The sequence below is a fragment of the Bombus vosnesenskii genome, unplaced genomic scaffold (genome assembly GCF_011952255.1).
Source record: "Bombus vosnesenskii isolate JDL3184/JDL3185 unplaced genomic scaffold, Bvos_JDL3184-5_v1.1 scf7180000016274, whole genome shotgun sequence".
Taxonomy (NCBI): domain Eukaryota; kingdom Metazoa; phylum Arthropoda; class Insecta; order Hymenoptera; family Apidae; genus Bombus; species Bombus vosnesenskii.
In genome coordinates this window covers 2,359,079-2,381,739 of record NW_022884343.1, presented here as the reverse complement: position 1 = coordinate 2,381,739, position 22,661 = coordinate 2,359,079, and the positions used below count along the sequence as shown (strand labels likewise).

At 31.7% G+C, this 22,661-nt stretch overlaps 4 protein-coding genes across 10 annotated transcripts; 1 reads left to right on the top strand and 3 right to left on the bottom strand.

Moving 5' to 3' along the window:
- Positions 1–33: 33 nt before the first annotated feature.
- LOC117242552 (MIP18 family protein galla-1) lies at positions 34–1,525 on the bottom strand. Its single transcript, XM_033509331.1, has 3 exons — positions 1,250–1,525; positions 651–914; positions 34–575 (listed from the first exon to the last, which is right to left on the bottom strand). The coding sequence occupies exons 1-3, from the start codon at positions 1,401–1,403 to the stop codon at positions 478–480; spliced, it is 516 nt and encodes a 171-aa protein (XP_033365222.1). The 5' UTR covers positions 1,404–1,525; the 3' UTR covers positions 34–477.
- Positions 1,526–3,769: 2,244 nt separating this feature from the next.
- Positions 3,770–13,977, top strand: LOC117242549 (alanine aminotransferase 1). Of its 3 annotated transcripts, none has more exons than XM_033509328.1 (6): positions 3,770–3,939; positions 7,451–7,872; positions 11,663–11,992; positions 12,481–12,925; positions 13,044–13,312; positions 13,398–13,977. In XM_033509328.1, the coding sequence occupies exons 2-6, from the start codon at positions 7,564–7,566 to the stop codon at positions 13,674–13,676; spliced, it is 1,632 nt and encodes a 543-aa protein (XP_033365219.1). In that variant the 5' UTR covers positions 3,770–3,939; positions 7,451–7,563; the 3' UTR covers positions 13,677–13,977. The 3 variants fall into 3 exon arrangements, with proteins under 3 accessions (XP_033365219.1, XP_033365217.1, XP_033365218.1); XM_033509326.1 differs by having other exon boundaries at positions 3,774–4,222; XM_033509327.1 differs by lacking the exon at positions 3,770–3,939 and adding an exon at positions 6,087–6,218.
- An 816-nt stretch (positions 13,978–14,793) lies between these two features.
- LOC117242548 (cysteine sulfinic acid decarboxylase) lies at positions 14,794–18,122 on the bottom strand. The gene is made up of 3 exons (XM_033509325.1): positions 17,853–18,122; positions 15,963–16,363; positions 14,794–15,882 (listed from the first exon to the last, which is right to left on the bottom strand). The coding sequence occupies exons 1-3, from the start codon at positions 18,120–18,122 to the stop codon at positions 14,907–14,909; spliced, it is 1,647 nt and encodes a 548-aa protein (XP_033365216.1). The 3' UTR covers positions 14,794–14,906.
- Positions 18,123–18,776: 654 nt separating this feature from the next.
- Positions 18,777–21,944, bottom strand: LOC117242553 (brain protein I3). 5 transcript variants are annotated; one of them, XM_033509333.1, is made up of 4 exons: positions 21,852–21,939; positions 21,681–21,772; positions 20,952–21,151; positions 18,777–20,848 (listed from the first exon to the last, which is right to left on the bottom strand). In XM_033509333.1, the coding sequence occupies exons 2-4, from the start codon at positions 21,748–21,750 to the stop codon at positions 20,717–20,719; spliced, it is 402 nt and encodes a 133-aa protein (XP_033365224.1). In that variant the 5' UTR covers positions 21,751–21,772; positions 21,852–21,939; the 3' UTR covers positions 18,777–20,716. The 5 variants fall into 5 exon arrangements, with proteins under 5 accessions (XP_033365224.1, XP_033365227.1, XP_033365223.1 ...); XM_033509336.1 differs by having other exon boundaries at positions 20,952–21,130; positions 21,852–21,936; XM_033509332.1 differs by having other exon boundaries at positions 21,681–21,944.
- Between the last annotated feature and the right edge of the window lie 717 nt (positions 21,945–22,661).

Below are 22,661 nucleotides of genomic sequence, written 5' to 3'. Positions count from 1 at the left end.
GGAATCAATTGTTGAATAAAGTGGAAAGAATTCTTATACAAAGTATATTTACTACAGAATTTACAACAATTTGAATCACTTTTAGTATTGTTATTATAATATCGTATTACCAATGGAAATTGGTTGTTGAATAAAAAACGTTTTTATATCGAGTATATGTACAATTGAACTTATAGTAATTGATTTCTATTCAAGATTTGAAATATGTGTATAAAATGTCACATTTAGAGTAACTACAGAACCGTGCTATACATATATTTATAGCATAATTAACTTTGTACAATTAAATATAAAATTGTATTTATATACACTAGAATTCTCAGTAAATGTGTTCTTTTAATACATTCTCTTGCACTAAAGTAAAGGTTGTGTTTGTGTCTTCCTCATTATATATACTAATATTGTATGAAGATAACCCATTATAGATGAGCAGTATTGAACCTAATGAAACCCATGCACCACAAAAAAGCTAGGCTTTCACTCTTCTTCTTGAATACATTTCTCTACCAATTCTCTCAAGTTAGGATTTTCCATGGCAGCTGCAATTCTTTCCTTATCGTTTATTTGTTTATTTACTGAAATGTAAAACATTTAATATACATTAAGATAAATTGGTAATTGTTATATATGGAATGATTGATTGTACTCACTTTCTTGTTCTGTAGAGTGTGCACCTTTCCTAATGTATATATCTAGTTTAAAAAGGGCTACTAAATGACGTTCTAGTTTCACTCTAATACATAAACCAATCAATGTTGCCAGAGAACAATGGGGCACTGTTGGATTGAATTCAATACGAATTACAGAAACTCCTTTGGGAGTTTGCCTCAAAATCTCAACACAGTCTTCATAAACAACGTCCAATTGCTCCAACGTTTGTGGTTTCTCTGGATCCTTGATTGTCCTTAACAAATCTGTGATTTTAAGTTTCGTAAGTTTTGATAAAATAAATGGATTGCTAGTGAATCCTTTTGCATTAAAATATATTACCCATCTTCTGATTAATTAAAAAAAACAAAAAAAAAAAACTTTATAAGTGAAATTTATACAACTGCAGGTACGAAATATGTAATGTCAATGATGCTTAATTTTTAGCAAAATTTTTAGTCATTAAATAGGTGTACTGTTACTAACTTGTTTACGACTATTGGTTAAACAAGGGTTTCTATAGAAACTGTTATTAATAAGCAATATAATAAGTTGATTCAATGAGAATTCTATTTATATTCGATTTATAATATGAACTTGCCATAAACGGACTCCTTTAGCTCAGTGTCAGACTGCGAGATCAAACTTTGGTTTTTCGCATCCAGATATCCTTCAACAGCCTCCATTTCGTCGCTCGTCGGCACACCATCTCTTATCTTTCCCCCCAGAGAAATTTTTCGTAAAAATGACAACATTCTTGCCCCGTTCCCCCCTTGTCACTTGTAACAGTCAACGATGCATCATTAGAATTTATTTATGTTATGACTGGATATTACAGTGGACCTAACCTCTGGTCAACAACTTGCAGAACGCATAGTAAGTGCGTCATCGTGGCGCTGAAGTTCAATGATGAACAACCTTCCCGTTCCAAGTTTGTTATACCAAATTATATTCCAATTCAAAAGGAAAACAATTCCAAAAAAAAATTACATTTAATGCGAGTATTATTGAATAATACGAAGATCATGGAGGTTAGATGCAATATGCGAACGGATGATTTTGGAAAGGTAAATGAATTGAAAGTCTAAAGTTTTTAAATGTGTGTAACATTAGATTATTGCAAATTTATTAATGTAAAACTTATTAGACCTCGTACAGAGCCGTATGTTTTATTTTATTTAGATATTACATAAATTTTAACATATTGTTCGTATTTTCGTAGAATATAAATATGGTAGGCATAATTATAATATATGATCGAAATTTTATGATATATAATCATGTTACATCAATTGTAATCTGATCTTATCCAAGGACAATTCCAGATTATAATAATTTAACTTTATTAATCCAAGCTGTCATACTTAATTTATAATTTTATGTCGATTTGTACGCTATCTGTTGATATTCAGTATAACTAAAACAGCCCTGCAAGTTATTTTTAAAATCTGATTTTGTCTCAAAAAGCAAAAATAATCACCCTATTATTTTGGTGTAATTTACTTGTCAGATTTACTGATTATAATTACTTACTTGTTCAATCGTAGTATTATTAGAATGCGAATATTTATACATTATTGGAAAATACAAAATGTACAGAATGCACATATTATGCAAACATACATAAAATATTCAAAATGCAATATTTCTTGGAATATTTAATATATAAAATAATTTATAGATCGTTAACAAATTATCGTATAATACGAGAACATAATCCCGAATTCTATGTCGATGTTTTTTAGCCGCGTGTTAATTTATTTATTTTCACTTCCTAGTATCAGTACTATAAATACATATAATTTGTTTGTTTTGTTGTTGTTTGTGATTTCTAAACACCTGTCTAATATAGTCATTATATATATATATTATATATATAATATAGTCATTATATATACATTATATATTATATACATTATATATATATTATATTATATATATATTATATATATAATATAGTCATTATATATATATTTTATATATATATATATATATAAAGGACATAGAAATTAACATATTGTTGTACGTTCTAACCGAACAAACAAGTTCTATGTAACTTCGGGTGAAAAAGAAATTTCCCTTCCTTATTATCATACTATACGCGTGTCTCGTTCGTCATTGTCATAAATAATGCAAAAAGACACTATACTATACGTATCCAGATGCCAAGATCCTTTTATATCCCATAAAAGATTATGAGGATTTAAAATAAGATGGAAGAACTTTCACAATAAAAAATTTAATTCATCATACATAGGCTGCGGATATTTATGCAAATTTATATTTTTATGAAGAACTTAAGCAGAAATTTGTTTTATAAATAATCTAAGCATAAATAACAGTGTAACTAATTAAAAAATAATTATTAGGCGGAAAAAGTTAATTCGTAAATTGTGCTAAGGATTTTAGCTCCACTTAGCTTTTTAAGTAGAACGTTATACTTTTTATCTTATACTATGTAAGCCATTTTTGATAGTCTAATCATGAATTACACTATACAAGGTTACTTGTATCCAAGATACGAATTATTTCTTAATGTCAAATTTTAACGCTCTACAACCTTGAGCGACCTTGCATGAGATAACGCAGTTTGACTCTTATGAATAAACAGCGAATTTTTATGCAAATTCATATTTTTGAGAATGCGATTATAAAAGCAGAATCTCAACAGAAACTTGTTTTATCTACTAAATATTATAAAAAGCGCTCTTTATATTATGTTAATTTTCAAATAAACTTTCAACTTCGTTCATCTGTTCAAATTAATTTTTAACTTTCAATATGTCATCAATCATGTTTATCTATGAATTGGGGATTAGAAAATTAACAAAAGCGGACTTAGCATGTTTATCTTTAAGCATTAGACGGATGTTCATGCACTACGAATGCATAAGCATCTACACTCTCCCTATTATCTCAACTCGCTTTATGATCTCCCTCTAATATATATCCTTTCACCTCTAGTGAATCTCATCTGCTGAATGGAAGTGAAGCGCGGGATGGCGCATAACGACGAAAGTTCATAGTACAAAGATCGCGACCCCCCTGCAACGGCAAATAACATAACCTATGTTCCGATTTGCGCCAAAGGGAAAGAGTTTGCGTTCATCTCGGGCGTTGCATCTTGCGCACGCTCCGTTCCGCAGCGAGAGCACGCAGAGAGGAACGTGTTGGAGTATCACCACCGGCGAGGAACACTGGCGAATTCGTGGAAGTTAACGGCGGTCGCGTCTGGGCCCTCCGTAAAACTGATAAACGCATTCATTCCGGCTGACCGAATGAGGTTTTAAGGTGAGAGAACGGTGCAACGCATGTCGGGCGAGGAATGCGTAAGGAAAGCTTTCTAGAGAGCCCCGAGATCCTCCTGTTTAATCCACTATCCGCGATAAAGCATGAAACTTAAAAGCTAGACTCGTGATATCCGTCTCGAAGGCGGTGGTCCAACATGAGTTGACTGGCTTGGAACATTAGAACCAAAGCATACTTGCGTTAGGAGGCTAGTAACCGTTCCACCGAGTGTGTTGGCCTGGTGGTTCCGACCAAGACACTATTGGCTGTTCTAACTTCTAACTAGGTAAGAATTGTTTGGAATTTTTATTTTGGACAAAGAACCCTATATGTATAGTGAAGTTTTACTCTTTAAGTTATTGCGTTTTTTAAAATTTATTATTTCTATTATTCTTTGTTATTCTTGTGGTTAATTACGAAATGTTTTATCAGATGTGATAGAGTACATTTTGTATGATCCTCTTCCTATGAGGAGTATAATGAATCTGGTTGCTTTGAGTGGCTGATATCTATCACTCTGGAACGCCAAGTAACTGTAATCAAAGATATTTCGGAGAAAGTAGAAGCGTTTACACGATAGAAGACATGTAAAATAGTGTTAATTAATACGACGATTTTGCTTGCGTGAAAGTACGCCACGCGACTGTAGGATCAGGTGAAAAAGACTCATCGTGATTTACTGTTAATTAATCGATTATTTCTCTCATATTTCTTTTTCTTCTTTGCTCGTGTAAATGCATATTAAGAGTTAAATTTAGTAACTTGGTTTTCTATTTGAGTAGAACTGAGACAATTGAACATAAATAGAAAATATTTTAACCGCGTCGTCATATCAGTTCTTGCTTTCGTTGAGTGACGACCTATTTACTTTGCTTTCTATTTGTCCTTGCAATCAGGGGCCGTAGTTCCTTGAAAATGACGTAATACGCCAATTTTCAGTTCACTTATAAGGAAAACGAACTTTAAATCTTGATTTGAAGAAAAACTATTGAATTAATATTAATATGATTAACCATCTAGATCTAGATTGTATTTCTGTAAATAGGGAATATGGCTCGGAAAGGATTAATCGAAAGAGTTTAAGCTTATCGATTAACGTTACGGCGAAAATAAAGATTTTACTCAAGGTCAGTCGATTGGTGTCCATAAGTAATTGCAATAGTCTTCCATTGCAAAATTTCGATCGAGTATCACGAATCAGAGTAATTCATTAAAAAATTTTTTAGATTATTTCATTTATTACTTATTTTTAAACAAAATTTATTAGTTAATAAAATAGAAAAATTTCATGTATCTAGATATAGCTAGAGTTAATTAATACAGAGGTAGAAACTCGATAAAGAAGTCAGAAAATAGAAACATTGCTTTTTGCATTGAGAGAGACATATTGACCACTTCGATCGATAAAAATAGTACTTTTATCTCTAGTCCTAGTGCCACCCACTTAGCGACGTAAACAAGGAAAGATACTGACGTGCTTTCCATTAAGTGCAATCGTGCAAAAGATAACGAGAATGATAAGGAATATCTTTTTGCTGTGTCATTTATTTTTTCTCGTTAGTGAAGAAATTGAAAGTCGTATATATCTTAAATGACTGGATTATATAGCAATTATCTTCAACTAAAATTAAAATCACATTCCTAATATTTTTATAATATATATTTTACCTAGTATGAAAATTTCAGTGAGAGAGAATTTTTCCTTTTAAAATAACATTAATTGAATTGCAAAATTTAAATATTCTGCGTATAAATTATTTATGTTTTGTAATAATATTGAATATTCAAATGAAAATTCAAATATTCAAATAAGCTATTTATATAGATAAAGATTTGTTACATTGTATACTACTAGCTTGATCTTTTAATTATATGTAATTTATTGGCAACTTAAATCATTCAATAATAGTATTATCCATTGAGAATGCAAATATCCGACGTTCGATTTCTTTGATACGGTAGAACGTCAGATGTCGCGTCGATTACATTCTTCACTAAATAATCCCCTAACACGCCACCAAAAGCGATAGGAAAATTTGTTCCATAATTGATAATATTACTTATGAAGAAAATATTGTTTTATTTAATTTATTAATGAAATGTGCATTATGTCAATGTAAGATGGGGGGCGAAATATTTTTCATTGTTCAATTCGCACGTCCCTGATTCCAATATAACAATTTCATTTCATCTAACGCGCGTGTGCAGTAATTTCACTGAGATTTGGCGTAGTTCGATCTGAAAATTCGATTAACAGGTGTTCACTTAATTAAAAGGCTCCCGTAAGTTGCATAACGTTTCCCTATTTACGACCTTGACGACCTACTGTAACTGTGTATATATGTACACAAAAAGCTAGTAACACACCATCATACAATTCCAAGTTATGTTAGAAAAAATACCGATTACGTAACGCCATTGTTATACCCAAATATATATATACACACATTTATATGTGTGCAGATATATTCCCACCTATTTCAAATTTGTTAGAATTTCTTCCATTATTTATATACAGTGAGTTCTAAAAACGTATACGCCCTTTTGAGTGTAACTTTTAATTCCATGATAAGGTTCGTTAAAATATTTTTGTTACAGTTAATCAGTATCACTTAACAAAATTTATTTCGCTAAAAGACCTAACCAATGTAATGTGTATCTTATTAAAGTCAGTCATTCGCTCATAGAAGTAGCAATTCGTTCGTAATGAAGAATAGACGAAGTGTGAATACTTTTACGATCCATTGTAGAGTTGGGGGAATTAATATATATATGTAGTGAGTTTATAAATTGAAGCGTTAAGGGTTGTATGCATCAACGTGGAGGCCTTGTGAACCTTAAGCCTTAAACTATAAAAGTCTCTCGTTAAAACTCTATTGTTTACAATTTTCTATTAAAATTTTTTACTAGCTTGTTTGTAAATTAAGTAGCTTGTCTCTTGCCACTATTTGTTCAATTATAATTGTAGTGGTAAAAATTAATCTTCCATGTTAAATATTAATATGCGATTTTAAAAAATATTTATACATTAACATATACAAATCTTAATCTTGAAATATTTAAGACTAAATTATGAAAAAATATAAGGATAGTATAATTGAGGACATTAGGTAAGGGTTAAAACGCAACAATTGAATCAGTAAAATATATTAGAAATCAATACCTAAATTTCAAATAATATCAACAATAATGTTAACTTTAGTTGCTGATCGTTTTTACCCCGCAATATCTCTTCCAGTATCTTCTTGTTTTAATTACGTTAATTCTGTAAGAATAATACAGTATATATATTACTTCTGAAGATTTAGCAAAATTACAGAAAAACTAAATTTAATACATAATACAGTATAAAGAATTACAATACAAATGGTTATAATAGAAAATTATTACAGTATTAGCGATAGCATTACAATAATTGTACAACGATAGCTGTGACATATAAAGCTCAATAGATAAACGTTAATTAAGTCTTCCAGCAACTTTATAGCTCCACCCGTTTCACGTTTGCTTCTAGTATCCAGCGCATGCGCGGATTCTCCCTCCTACGATCACTGAGCGAATTACCGGAAACAATCCGGCAACTGATAGAACTGTGTGCGAGGTAAAGAGGGAGGACCAACCGGTGACATGATGCCACAAGCACGTTGGTGGAACGCTGTTATCGCGAGCAGTCGGCCTAGGACGTGGGAGCAACTGACTACCTCTGCGGGGCCAGGGACGTCAGGAGGTAGAATATTCACACGTCTGACGGCTGTTGAGTCGGTAGTCCACCGGCCGGCTTCTGACAGAACATTGCGTCGCAGCATGGCGACCGGTCCACCCGGTAGTAAGGTTCTTACCGAGGACAATGTCTTCATCAATCTCCGGAAAATGGAATATGCGGTGCGCGGTCCTCTCCTTATACGTGCCCTCGAGATTGAGAAAGAACTGCAGAAGGTAAGGTATAGAAGTGCGACGAGAGGTAGCTGACCACTTTCGGTAGCCAGTTCCCATCGCTTAATCCTGCAATGCCTCATTAAAGTCTTTTGTTACCTCAACAGGCTACTGATTTTAGATCCCTGATTACAGGTATCGTAAAATACTTCTACATGAAACGGTTCTTTAATCTTTTGGAACATTTCAACTTTGTAACCTTAAAGTATTACAGTTTTTTATCACTTCAGCTGGACGCTGGTTGTGAGCATTGTATTGCAAAATAATTGCATTGTCTGTAGCTTTTTTTTTTGGAGACTTCAATTTTATAACGTTAAACTATTAGGGTCTTTCATCACTAAACAGGATACTAATTTTAGTTACTTATAGTGTTGAAAATTATCAACTGTAAATGAAAAGATACTTCCACTTTTATTTAACATTTAAATTCCATAACTAAAGTATTAGGTCTTCCATTACTCTAACAGGATACAGATTTTAGTCACTGTATTAGAAAAAAAAAAGGTTCTTTAACTTTTTTGAATATTTGAATTTTATAACCTTTAATTATACATACTTGAAAGTATTTTAGTGAAATTTTGCAGAATCTTTTTACATGTCTAAATTGTGTGAAAATCACACCAAATCTAAACAATCCCAATATGATATGTTCCAAAACTATTAGTGTGCCATTCCAGAGTTACTATTCCAAAATAGTATTTGTGATTTGGTGGGTTCTTTTATTTTTCTGTGCGTGGATATGGCGTGATTAAATAAGGAAAACATAGATAATTTTAAGAATAGAATATGTACTGAGGTAGTGATAGATATTTGTTGGTGATTATATATGGAGGTTATGTTTCGATTTTTAAACATTATGAGATATATATAGTATATATGCATATTCGTAACATATGGTGTATATCATTTGGAAGTTTTCCGTTTCTTTTTTCTTAGGTTGATAACGACGAAAGAACGTTAGATAATATCAGATAATATATGAAAGGAAATGAATTGTGATTAAACGCAATTTAAAGAAGTTAATTCAGTATATTTTGACATGGCTTTTCAGGAAATATACTGCTGTTACTATCTTTTTAAATATAAATTTAGTGATACATAAACTTTTTAATATTTTTCATTAAATATAATGCTTTTATCCATTTAAAAAAGTTATAATTTAATTTAAGAGACATTTTGTTTTTAAATAATGGAAATTAAATAAAAATGTATAAGTTTCATTGATTCTGAATGATGTTGGAACCACCTGTCGCTGAGGATTAATTCAAAGTAAAAGCAACTAAAAATAGTGTTTCAATTGGCGTCAATTAGCATAAACTGTATAAACGTATCCTGAAATGACAAGTATTGTTACGTGCACGACAAAATTCTTCAATAACTTCGAAATAAAATTCCATGAATTCGAATTATTTCTAACATTATAATGTTACATATTTACATATTGTAGCTTTGCTTTGGTAACGGCTTAACACAAGAAATGTAAGCATTAAAGGAGTGGTATTTTAAAATTTTACAAAGGTATTTTCGTGAGTCATTTCAATAACATTGTAAAGTTGATTTAACATAAGATATGCCATTATTCGTAAAAGTACTGCAATCTCCTACTTGTAGCATCACAAAACAATTGAAGATGAATCAGTGTTGTAATACTGAACCCATCTTGATAGTGGCATAAGTAATAATTGTGCTCTCTAACGCAAAACTGATGGAATTATAAATATAACGTTTTACATGATAAGAATAAAAATAGAATGGAGACCTCCTATTCAATAAAACCAAATTTGGAATTTTTTTTATTGCGCCGCTATCAAACCAAACCAATCGATACATACTACATTTATAACACAGGAAAAACGAAGATAATTTACATTATGAATCAACAATTAAAGCTATGAGTGTAGGAATGGCGTATACTATAAACATACTTGTAAAACATAACGTATACTTTATTCAATATTTATAGCAAAATAATAAATATAGAAATAGCGTATGCATTTATTGTGCATAGTATACAATTATTAAATATTATATTTACGATTCCCAAATTTCAAGTCGCTTAAGAACTATGAATTTTTCAATTTATTATGATAAATCGTCACTGAAAACAATTTCGTTGATGCATCCAATAGGCCAGATGTTACGGACAAGTGGCTGTATCCAAAACGAGCTTAGTAACAGGAGCCGTTTAACTAGCCTGTTGTTTGACCATGCAATTTGATACCATAAACTGTGAAAAAAGGACATAAACATATTGTGCGCATGTAACAGCCTTCGTCTGGCTAGCATAGCTTGTGTTACATGTGTTCTGTTACATGTTACCTTATATGGAAGCTCACAATATTATTCCAAATTTCTAGTACATTCTTATTATACAAAAAATTTCGTATTTTGTATAACAATAGACATGAAAATTTATATATTAACATTTCAATAAAGAAATCAAAATTTTGAATGTTTTATGAATCTTAAACGTTCAAATGTTTTTAATATTCAAGTTCAAGTGATTATGAATGACTAATGACTAATATTTATGAATGGTCTAGGCATTATATCGTATGTGTGTGCTTTGTTTATGAATAATGTATATATCTCTATGGATAAACATATTTTCACGATATTGAATTCGTTTTGGAAAATGCGATACGTGACTTTTGTGTTAAATAGTCCGCAATGCTACCTTGGATTTGTGAAATTACTGTGAGTCACGAAGAGGGAGTAGTGCCAACGAAAGTGTTTAATGTACGTCATAGTTTAGATTATAGTTGTAAGTGAAACGATTGCCCAATTTCCCCAATGCTATTATCGGACCATAAAAACCTTAATAAAAAACTTCAAAAAAAAAAAACTAAATTACGAAATTCTTATTTTTGAGGGAAAATTTTACTATTTGTAAATTTACGAGTAAAATTTATAAAAAGATGTGGATCATAAATTGAATTAAATACTGATTGAACTGCAATTCAGCTTTATCAGAATTAGAATTTTACTTGTCTTAGATTTAGCACCTTTTTATTCTTTTTAGATCTTTTATACTTGATTGTACTATACACATACACATGTGGTTATTGTTCTGTATGTGTGTTATGAATCACGCTGTATTGCGTAATTGTTTGCTTATTCGATTGAGCTGAATTACTTTAAAGCTAAGCAATATGTGGATAAGGCAAGAATATAAAAAAAAAAATATATCCTTCACATGAAGTGAAAGAATGGTTTATTTATGATCTAATAAAAGCTGGAAGTATCTCGGAAAATCCGATATTCGCGCTCATGATAAGTATTCACCTTGCTAGATCGACAGACTAAATATAATTTATAATAAAAATAATGAGATATGTATTGTAAACTTACTCCAATTTTACATACGTTATAGTTGTTATCACTTATATATCGTAAACTCTAAAAATAGGAAAGAGAGGCACCATATTTAAAAAATATGATTTTAGTAAAATCCCAAATAAAAGAATTATAGTGATTTGAAGATATTAATATTATAAAAAGATCGAAATGTGATGCTCACATTGTGTAACACAAATATGTTATTAGTTAATGTCTAATATAATATTTAAAAAAACAGAATTCTATAATATAATTTAAAAGTATTTAATGTAAATATGTTACATTAGTTACATAAGCACTATTTTAATTATATCCAAATTTATACACAAATTTATTCGTATACAAAAAATGTGATTATGAAATATCTGTAATAAAGCCCATTAAAGATATACTCTATATTAGTAAATATAAAAATATAGTAAAATTAAATATATCAATACGCTATTTTTTTCAGGGAGCCAAGAAACCGTTCAAGGAGGTGATAAAAGCGAACGTGGGGGATGCACACGCCATGGGGCAACAGCCCATCACCTTCTTGAGACAAGTACTGACCTTGACGGTGTCGCCGAGCCTTCTCGATGATCCTAGCTATCCCGAGGATGTGAAGGAACGAGCCAAGACCATATTGTGCCAATGTAAAGGAGGCAGCGTTGGCTCTTATTCTGAATCGGCAGGAATCGAGATCATCCGGAAACATGTTGCTCAATACATTCAAGATCGTGATGGAATTCCCTCTGATTACCATAACATCATCCTCTCGAACGGCGCCTCGGATGGAATCAAAGTGTGCAGATTATTTCTATTGTAATATATTGTTAAGCACTATAGAAGCAATACAACAAGGTCGTAAATTAAAACTTTAAGCAATAACAATGATTTTATTATCTTGTAATATTATGGTATTTCAAAATTATGAGTCAGATTAGCAAGCTGTAATGATGATAACAGACATTTAGACAAGCTAATTTTGAACATTTGTAAATGAGTAGTATATCACATATTTTTAAAACCTTATTGCTGAACAAAAAAGCAGAATTGAATGAAGAAGTTGCATTCCGTTTAATGATCTTATAGTTCTAAAACATCAATATTATTCCAAATGATTAAAGATCACATATTCTAATTCAATACAATATCTACACTTCATAACAACAAGTTTTGAAGAAGCATTCAGAATTCATTAACAAATATTCAAACTAAAAGTCCTGATTATTCTGTGATTTTCAGCTTGATATATGAATAATCCATGTTATTGTTGCATTTATGTTACAGTCTTTCCTGAAACTGTTCAATGAGAAACTAGATGGTAAACCATCTGGAGTGATGATCCCAATCCCACAGTACCCTTTATACTCTGCCACTTTGGCTGAATTTGGCTTGACTCAAATTGGTTACTATCTGAACGAGGAGAACAAGTGGGGATTGGATATTTCTGAATTAGATAGAGCACTAAACGAGTCAAGGAGGTCGTGTAATCCTCGTGTGCTAGTCGTAATAAATCCTGGTAATCCAACTGGACAAGTTCTTACACGAACTAATATCGAGGACGTCATCAGATTTGCGTATAAAAACCATTTATTCCTATTGGCTGACGAAGTTTATCAGGATAATGTTTATGATAAGGACAGTGCTTTCCACTCGTTCAAGAAGGTAATGATGGAGATGGGAGAACCTTACTGTAAAATGGAGCTGGCTTCCTTCATGTCTGTGTCCAAAGGTATATTTTAATTTGAGATCATGTTTATGTTCTACTTCAATAGCTAGTTATAAGTATTTATTACTTTCCAAATGGAATGTTATAGGAGTAGATACTAATTCTTTTATGTATGTTGCAGGTTATATGGGAGAATGTGGAATCCGCGGCGGGTACGGGGAAATTATCAACATGGATCCCAAAGTAATGGCAATACTGTTAAAATCGATCTCAGCAATGTTGTGTCCTACTGTTCTTGGTCAGGTAGTAATGGATGTTGTGGTGAATCCTCCAAAACCAAACGAGCCATCCTACAAATTGTTTCAAAAGGAAAAGGAGGAAACCTTACGCTCTTTAGCAGAAAGATCTCAATTAGTGGTTGATACATTGAATAGCATTCCAGGTTTTAAGGTACTTTCTAAAAATTTATTATAAGAGCTGTGTCAGACATCATTTGTTAGTACTCAATCATTAATTAAATTCCAATCTTTTACAGGTTAATCCAGCTATGGGTGCAATGTATGTATTCCCACGAATCGATTTGCCAAAAAGAGCCATACAAGCAGCAGAAAAGGAAGGTCAACAGCCTGATGTCTTTTATGCCTTCAAACTCTTGGAGTCCACCGGAATATGTGTGATACCAGGTTCCGGTTTTGGACAGCGACCTGGAACATATCACTTCAGGACGACAATCTTGCCACAGAAGGAGAAAATAAATACAATGCTCGAGAATCTGAGACAGTTCCATATTAGGTTCCTCGAAGAGTACAAATAATGATACTATGGGATTTTTATGCATTTTATTTCATCCTAGAAGTGTCAGGGTTATGATATAGAGATCAGTATTACATTTCCATGAAATTTTCACGAATTTATTCGAAAGAATGGTCAAATGTACATTACTTTGCATTTTGAAGTGAGAAAATATTATAAAGGGTATTTTTGAAATTATATTAGATCCGCTATCGATCTGGCACAAAAGGGATTATATATATAATTTTATGTAAATGTAATATCATATGGATGGATTTCACAATTCATCGAATACTTGTAAATATAGTGTGAATTTATCATTACGTTTAAGAGATTGTATGATATATCAATCGATGGCTTTCTTTTATCAGAATCATTGGAACGTATGGTGGGTGTTTGGACGTGTATATCACAATAACTCGCAGATAACTAACAAACGTTGTTTTTTATAATATTCATGATGATATTATCAGGTTATATTGTAATTTATATTTGAATAAATTATAATTATCGATTTGTCTGAAGAATATATGAATGCGAAGATGATTCACGCGTCTCTACCATGTACAAATCACGTGCATTCAATGAAATTCACCCACCAGAAAAGACTTATGTGTTCACATTTGTACAAGATCCTCGATGTTAATAAAAAATCACATGCACTTCAATTAAAACGTAAAAAACATTTAATAACCATGATCACTACTTTCAGCGTATAACCGCAATCTATTATGAATTGATAGCAACACGCTTTTGAACACCATTAGTACAAAAAACATGTAAGAAAAACACTGGAGTTGTCTAATTCGTGCGTAATAAGTAAAAATGACTTCAAGGACCGCATCGAAGATCTTGATCGGATAAAAAGTTACATAATATTAAAATTCTAAATGAGACTAGAATTATCAGGTGTTCACTCATATATTCTATAAACGGAGATACGGTATAACTGATTGTATGCTCTTTTTACTGAGTGTACCTGTTGTCCAAGTAATTCGTACCTCGGAACGAAAGTTTAATGTAATCTAAAGGAGATTTTGAACAATGAAACTTATCGGAAAAATCAGTTTTTCGAAGAGGAAACGGAAAGAGCTAAGAAGTAAAGCTAACATTGTACTCTATATACAATAATCGACTGATTATTATTAAAAGAAATACTTTATTGAGAGCTTCTGCCATTAACAAATTGGCAAGTCTCTACGAAATTGGACGTTACATAACTGAAACTTAGAGTTAATAAAGAGTACAAGTTCTACAGATCAATGGCGAGCCTCTCAATTTCTTCTGCGAAAAATCTCATATCAGCCTTAGTGAGTCCAGAATTCTGCAAAACGAGCCTGAAAAAGTTAGGTAGCTCGCGTAGAGGCTGATACGTGATCAGCATCGAGCCCTTCTTCACCATTCGCTCCTTTACATCCGGTCCAATTTTCTCAAGGGCTTTGAACAGTTCTCCGTCTTGCAAGTGGCGTTTGGAGGGCGGCACGTACCAGAAGCAGACGTTGGTGCACTCGGGCTCAAGCATCAGTTTGAAGCCTTCTCTGTGTCTTATATAATCTGTGAAGTACCGCGCCAATTCGAACACTCGATCTACATGTTTCTCCAAGCCATGAGTGCCTTTTGCTTTCCACATGAACCAGAATTTCATCACGTCTGCCCTACGACCGCATTGAACGTGCTTGTCCCCACTGTCGAAAGAAGAGTCATAAAATTTGTCTGGTTGGAAGAGATAACTAGCTTTTGAGCTATGTGCTGCTTGCAGAAGATCCTCATGGCGCAGTAACAATGTTGAACATTGTTGCGGAGCAGCCAACAATTTGTGTGGATTCCAAGTAACAGAATCTGCCAGTTCTACACCATCCAGGAGGTATCTGTGCTTTGTGGACATCAAGGCTCCTCCTCCCCACGCTGCATCCACGTGAAACCACAGATTGTACTTCTTACAAATGATAGCAATCTCTCTTAAGGGATCGAATGCACCTAGGACTGTAGTTCCTGCTGTAGCAGATACCATCAAGGGCACTGCACCTTCGTCAAGAGCTTTCTTGATCTGTGCTTCCAAATTCGTTATGCACATCTTTCCTCTGCTGTTAGTTTTCACTTCATACACATTGCTAGTGCCTAATCCTAGGAAAGCACTAAGCTTTTTGACAGAATAGTGGGAATCTCTGGAAGTGAAAATTATTAACCTGCCAGCACTGGATAAGCCTAACTCCTTCAATTGAGGAAACCTGTGAATGACGATACATAAAAACATAGGAATTTCAGGGATTCCAATCGATTAATCAAATTATAAAGAAATAAGAAGTACCTGTAGTGACGTGCCAGATTAATTGCATAACCATTGGCAATAGAACCACCAGGACAGAATATTCCTTCACCTTTACCATCTTTCCAGCCAACTATCTTCCTCATTTCACGCAATATCTCCTCTTCCATTAAAGAGAACACTGGAGAAACTTCATAGGTGTAAACTGAAGGGTTCAAGGCGTCTGTTAACCATTGCCCAAGAAGGCCATATGGATCTACGCTGGAATATAATTGGTTTATGAATCGAGGATGACCTGTTTTTACGCTGTACTTGATCACGTTGCGGGCGAGGGTGAAAAGCTTCTCATGGGAGCACCCTTGGTCAGACAGCTTTAAGTCAATGGCTGATCGAAGAGCTGCTGGTTTCATCCATTCCACTACTTTGTTTTTTCTTGAAGTTCCCTGAAAGGTAATTGGAAACTTCTATTATGTAAGTCAATAGGATAGAGAATTTTAATTTAGAAATCTTCGTGCATTAGTATGGGAGCTAGCTTTTCCTTTTTGCGACGCAGTTTCTTTTTTCTTATATTTTATAATTTAACTCGGAAGTAGAGTAACATGAATGCAACTTGCCGCACAATTCTTCGTCCATGAATTGACAGAGCAGATCATTAACAAACGAAGAGAAAAAGTCGCATAAATAACGTTTGACTCACGTTTTCACAACAACAAGGAAACATTAGTTTTATAATAAATCAGTGATAATCGTTGCTCATGGATGCATTTGAATATTAAGTTTTCTTTAATTAAACTGAGCAATTACATACATCGGATAGAAATTTAAATATACTTGGAGAAAATGATTATCTTCATTTCACTGTATTCAAATTATGTAAAAAGAATTATGACAACAATGAACATACGTTTGATTCAATTTCAAGAATTAAGTAAGTAAAAAATAGAAAGAAGTAGATTATGGTTTACAAAATGTGAGAACATTTTATTGAGATAGGGATCAAAATGAAGTAAAGAAATTTTTAATGATGGTAATGTACTTGAAGCGTAAAGATAATTGGATACTTCAAAGTGAATGGCTTTGAAAGAATAAGAAGTGATTGGATGCGTTCGTGTGTAACATAAATTATTGTACCGAGTCACTGAGAACCACGCTTTTTGCTTAGTTTTACTTCGGCGAATAACTATAAATCTTCTTTAACGATATTTTATGTTTAATACGATACTTCTTTAAATTATTTAAATTGACGGGAAATAAAATTCTTATAAAAATATCAAAGAAATTGTCTAAATTATAATTTAGAATTTATATTAGCTCTAAAAAAAAAAAAAAATTAATTATAAAAATTGGCGAAAAATATTAATCTTAACAATATATTTGAATTTTTATACCTTAAAAAATATAATATTTTTATATATAAAATATATAAATATGCAATTGTTTATAATTTAGATTGAATTCATATAAGTGACTAAAAGTTATTGCTCAAGGAAAGTATAAGAAACTGTTCTGTCTCATAAGGAAAATATAACGTATATTCCAATTTATCTCAAGTCAATAAACTTCAGTCGAAATGTCAATGCAATTTGTGCGTCACGAGCGCAATTTTCCTTGTGCTTTCCCTGGTCGTTTCTTACGCCATACTTTTCCTATTTTCACATTCATGAGAATACATATGTATATCAATATACATATGTTAGTATTATTGTGGAAAGAAATTGTTTCTTCGATACAAATGGAAAGAAAATCCTTCAAATATTCAATTTAGAGATTAATTAAAATAAAATATAAAGTCATTATAATGTTCTTAAATGTAAATTTTAATTCACTATGTTGCACAATTATCTCTTTATCATAACTATCTCTTCACTTTAAAAGCCAACTGTCAATATACATCCATATTCCTCTAACAATAGATTTTAACAATGAATTTACCTCAAAAACTGCTTCTTCCAGGAGCAGATCGATGAAACTTCTCATAAACTTCTCATGGACCTCTCTCACCGGAAGACTCCTGTAGTTACAATCTTCTCTGGATTCCCCGTTGGCAATAGAATTTGGACAACCATCTTGATAATCTTCTTCATCATCGCCAGAAGATAGACAAGCAAGATTGCTCTGTAAACTGTTGTCACAGACTTTTCTCAAGAAATTATCTCCTATTTGGGGCGGAGACACGCTCACAGTTCCCTCGTTAGCCGGCATAGTTACGTATCGAAGTTTTTCTCAATCTGTTCCGCGTGGTGCTCCTACAGTTTCCTTTATACTAATGTCTACTGACCAAGGACAAGATCGTTGCGCGTTAACTACCTTCGGCTGCATTTGCTTCACCGAGATTCGCGGCACTGGTTCTCCTTTCCTGCCTCTTTTTCTGATGAATATCGCGACCAGGGCCTTGATGAATTGGGAAACTATCCTTTGTTCTATATTGCTGTTTCGACTAATCCAGTAAATAAAGCGACAATGCGATGAGATACATTTGAATGTAAATTGAGATCTTAATTCAGCTGTTTAGTTGTGTTTAACTTTCTCCAATTATCGATTATCTTTTTTCTTGCGATGAATTTTTGCGTCAAATCCGTAAACATTCTTCTTGTGCACTCGTTTCAATTAATTAGAAAATTATAGTAATATTAATATTCATAGATGATTCGTCCTTGAAAGCATTCTTGGATTAATTCAAGAAGGAAAGAACAGAAACAGAAAAAAAAACGATTTATTTTTAATATTTGTTATTTTAATACGTTTTCTTCTCTTTCTTTTTAAGGGTGATGAGAAAGATCGAGATTGTTTCGAGCTACTGATGCTCGTTACCGGTAATGGTAATAGCTGGTGATTTGGTGGATTATTTAAGCTGGATTCTATTACATAATTTTATTACGTCCAATAATAAGTTACATATATGGAAATGCAGTCACCAATAATTTTTATCCTTAATACGTAATTGAATGATATTCAATCTCTTCTAGAAACTTTGACGCACTACAAATATTCTGAGAAGAAACTGGATGCTTAGAGCCAGTTGTAAATATTCTTCAGTGCTAATCAATCAAAATTGCTTATTACTGATTATGTAATGAAAATGAACAAAAATTGAAAATTATTGGATTGTAATATTTTTACGAGATTACGTTTGCTTCAAGACGCATGTAGATGATACAATGATCGATAATGATTATATAGACTCCAATAATGTGACAAAAACAAAATACTTGGGTCGTGTATGCATAAATGAATATGCATGCCGGGGATTGCGAATGTATCATTTACGTATCACGTGTATGGTGTCAAGTATCATTGGGATGAGACTTTCTTAAATTACAACCACCAATCAGTACCAAACTTCAATCACAAAAACATTCCTTATAAATGATCAACAACACTATTTATAATTTGTAATAGTAAAACACATTGGTTTTTGTGTTTGACGAAAAAATAAATTTTTAAAAATAATTTATTTATAATCGAGCATTTACTATGCTGTTTAACGAATAATACTCAACACTTATCTATGGATATATGTATGTTTTTGTGAGTTACACAATGTTTACGCTGCCTACAATTTTTAAATCCCGCTAATTCCCCGTATCAAATATTTTTGGTGATCTAATAACAACTTCATTTTTTTATACAAATATGTTTTTAGACAAGCCAAACATGTTTGTTTATAGATGAATCATTAATAGCTTTCAATATTAGAAAAATATTTCATATTTTCAGGTACATATTTAGTGTTCTAGTACGTAGGTTCGCATAACAGAGCATATTATTCTTTTCGTTTGAATCTAATCAGCATAATATTAGGAAAATCTTCCTTTGAAAGTCAGATCTGGACCAATCTAACAAGTAGAAATGATATTTATAATAGCTTAAAATGGTTCCAATACAGTTAAATACTGTTTTATTTTTAAAAATATAAATTGTAATGCGAGTGATTAATAAGTTTCATTATACACTTACACATCTTTTACAAAATTGATTGCATTTAGGAAAAAGACTTGCTGACATTTCCTTTGAGATTCAAACGTATTTTTGAAAACATATTATGTATAATTTTGCATCAGGAGACTGTTTTACAGCGACATAAGGCACAAACTTCATTGAATTTATTTTTCATAAAATATATAAGCTTTGATAAGTTATTTTAAAAAGTCTTTTAAAATACTTTGTATGTTAATTCTATGTAGATACTAGGTATAGAAGAATTTCAATGAAATCTGTTTGAGATAGCTTTTTTGTCATTAGAAACATATTCTAAGTACATAGTATAGAACTATTTCACAGTATCCATTGCTTCTCTTATCGCCTGATAAAAATATACATACCTAGAAACTATGGTATATCTACATTTTGAAATATGCAATTATATAAATAGATACAGATATAAACTCTTTCATTATTCATTATGGTAATAAAGTAACATATGTTATAATAAAATGCAACAATATTAATCAGAACCCTCTGCATAAAGTTTACAAAATAGTGCAAGCTCCACTTAAATTGTCTTAAGTGAACAAAGTCTTAAATGTGTAGAGGAACCCTTTAATTGTATGTCAATATTTTACAAACTTGTGTTTCCCACAATTAACTAAGTTACCAATTATTGTACACATCCCTGATCATTGGAACACTACTTCTCCTTATAATGTTAGTTTAAATATATAATTACGTGGATGCACAGTACTAGTAAAAAATTAATTTTTTGGTTAATTAATTAACCACTAATTCCATGGTTTGCTCATATACCTCCATATCTACACAATAATTGCATAAGAATTAAGACTGTAATATGTAACACATTAACCAAAATAGGCACCACAATTAGAACAACGTCGAGTTTTTAATAGTAAGCAGCATATTATTCCTAATGGGAAGAACAGGATTGCACATAGTAGTCCCAGACATGTAAAATCATCTTCCATTACACCCACCTATGTTGTAAAATCTGACCTTAGTCCCTACTTTTTACCTCAAATAATTGAATACCAAACATATGAGAAGGAAATTAAGATTTGTTTATTAAAAATTACTTACTCTGCATGCAGGACATCCTCCAACTAAAATTATTTCTGGCATAAGTATAGTGGTTGATTGTGTAGAACCATAGGAAGGTACATAATTGTGATTATTAGTTCCACTTGCGCTAGGATAGTACCCTGCAGGTGGAGACCATGAAGTAGACCCTGCGCATTGTGTTGCATTGTAACCTGGATGTGATTGCCACGAAGAATTAGCTATGTAAGACACATCCCATGTCAATTTCTGTTATTACTTCTAAATATAACATTTTTTGTATCAAACAAGAAACAATCATTTAATACAACAAGATATTGAAAATTAATTTATTCTTTTGCATTGCTATTCAACCAATTTAGATTATTAGCATTGAACATGAATTACAGTATGACAGTATAGTCAGAGTATTGTTAAATGAGAGTAATGATATCAGAAATTACCTCTTCCATTTTTGTATACAAATATCTCGCAATATTAATAACACTATAACATTAATAATATATACACTTTTTCAAACTATTTTTCCAAATTTTAATAATGATAATCATAAACGAATGAATCTAAATTATTTATTTTTTAAAACTTCGTAATAATCTTCGTATGATGCGAAATATAAAAATTATTAATATAAAATTAATGGTTTAATAATTCAAACTTTAAATGTAATAATTAGACTTAATAGCAGTTCACATTATTTTTAGACAGCAAAATAATACAAAACAGTAAAATTTCAATTTTGTTGCTCACTTATTGGCGCAGTGGCTGCTGCGTAAGACGGAGGTTTATCGTTCCCTGTAATTAGCGGTTGCTTTTCCATCGTTTAACAATTGAACTAATGGCTTTTATGAGCAATTCGTACAATAAATCGGCGTAATTAGATAATTATCATCGGTACAATTTTTTTCTGACAGTTAGCACCTGTATTAGCCCAAGATCTGGCGCGGTTCCAAAACAAATAGTGTATTACTATTTCCGCCCGGGAGAACCACTTAAGATTTCACTTTTATTCTTCGATTAGAATACCAAGTTCTATTGGTTGACTGTTAGTGACGTCATTTCATTGTATTCCTTTTAATTTGGTACTCATTTCGAATTGCATGATTAACGTGTGTCGCGTTTCCTTGCGGCTGTAAAATTGATTTACTTGTTTTTCTTCCAGCATGCCACAATAGCGAATTATACGTAATTAGTATAATTGGTAGAATACTACATGCATTTATATATATTATAAATTTACTTACATGATTTTTTAATTAAATTATTTTATAATACATAATTTTTGTTTAATTTATTAGTCGTCTTCCTGCAAATTGCAGAAAGTTGTACATTTGGCGCGTCTGTGGTAGAATAAAATATTTCCTTTAGTCAGTCACAAATTTAAACTTTAAAAAATAGTGCAACTGAACTTAAAGTAATATATCTTTTATTACAAAGAAAAAATCTTTATCTTAATTAATATCAGTAACAAATATAAAATTTCGAAATTTGCAAAATTCAATACAGTCATTTAATTTTTCCGCCACTAGTTAACACAGTATCGTCTATAGCAGGCGATATTCACAAGCCTTTATCATTTTTTAAACTTCTGTGATATAGAAAATCATTTAGAACGAATAATTACTATTATAATATACAATTACTACTATAATAATACATACTTTTAATAAACGATTTATATACTAAAATTTCTTTATTTGGATGAGCAAAAAAGTGTAAGGGAAATCTAAT

Bases quoted from the DNA above. Each gene is read 5' to 3' on its own strand.
- LOC117242553 (XM_033509332.1), bottom strand. From the start codon at position 21,750: ATGGAAAAGCAACCGCTAATTACAGGGAACGATAAACCTCCGTCTTAC. The intron at 21,152-21,680 runs GTGAGCAACAAA...TGTCTTACATAG, and splicing joins AGCAGCCACTGCGCCAATAA to CTAATTCTTCGTGGCAATCA. The intron at 20,849-20,951 runs GTAAGTAATTTT...TTTACAACATAG, and splicing joins GAGGATGTCCTGCATGCAGA to GTGGGTGTAATGGAAGATGA.
- LOC117242549 (XM_033509328.1), top strand. From the start codon at position 7,564: ATGATGCCACAAGCACGTTGGTGGAACGCTGTTATCGCGAGCAGTCGG. The intron at 7,873-11,662 runs GTAAGGTATAGA...TATTTTTTTCAG, and splicing joins TTGAGAAAGAACTGCAGAAG to GGAGCCAAGAAACCGTTCAA. The intron at 13,313-13,397 runs GTACTTTCTAAA...AATCTTTTACAG, and splicing joins ATAGCATTCCAGGTTTTAAG to GTTAATCCAGCTATGGGTGC.
- LOC117242552 (XM_033509331.1), bottom strand. From the start codon at position 1,403: ATGTTGTCATTTTTACGAAAAATTTCTCTGGGGGGAAAGATAAGAGAT. The intron at 915-1,249 runs GCAAGTTCATAT...TTAAAATCACAG, and splicing joins GCTAAAGGAGTCCGTTTATG to ATTTGTTAAGGACAATCAAG. The intron at 576-650 runs GTGAGTACAATC...TTTACATTTCAG, and splicing joins ACACTCTACAGAACAAGAAA to TAAATAAACAAATAAACGAT.
- LOC117242548 (XM_033509325.1), bottom strand. From the start codon at position 18,122: ATGCCGGCTAACGAGGGAACTGTGAGCGTGTCTCCGCCCCAAATAGGA. The intron at 16,364-17,852 runs GTAAATTCATTG...ATTACCTTTCAG, and splicing joins TGGAAGAAGCAGTTTTTGAG to GGAACTTCAAGAAAAAACAA. The intron at 15,883-15,962 runs GTACTTCTTATT...CGTCATTCACAG, and splicing joins AATCTGGCACGTCACTACAG to GTTTCCTCAATTGAAGGAGT.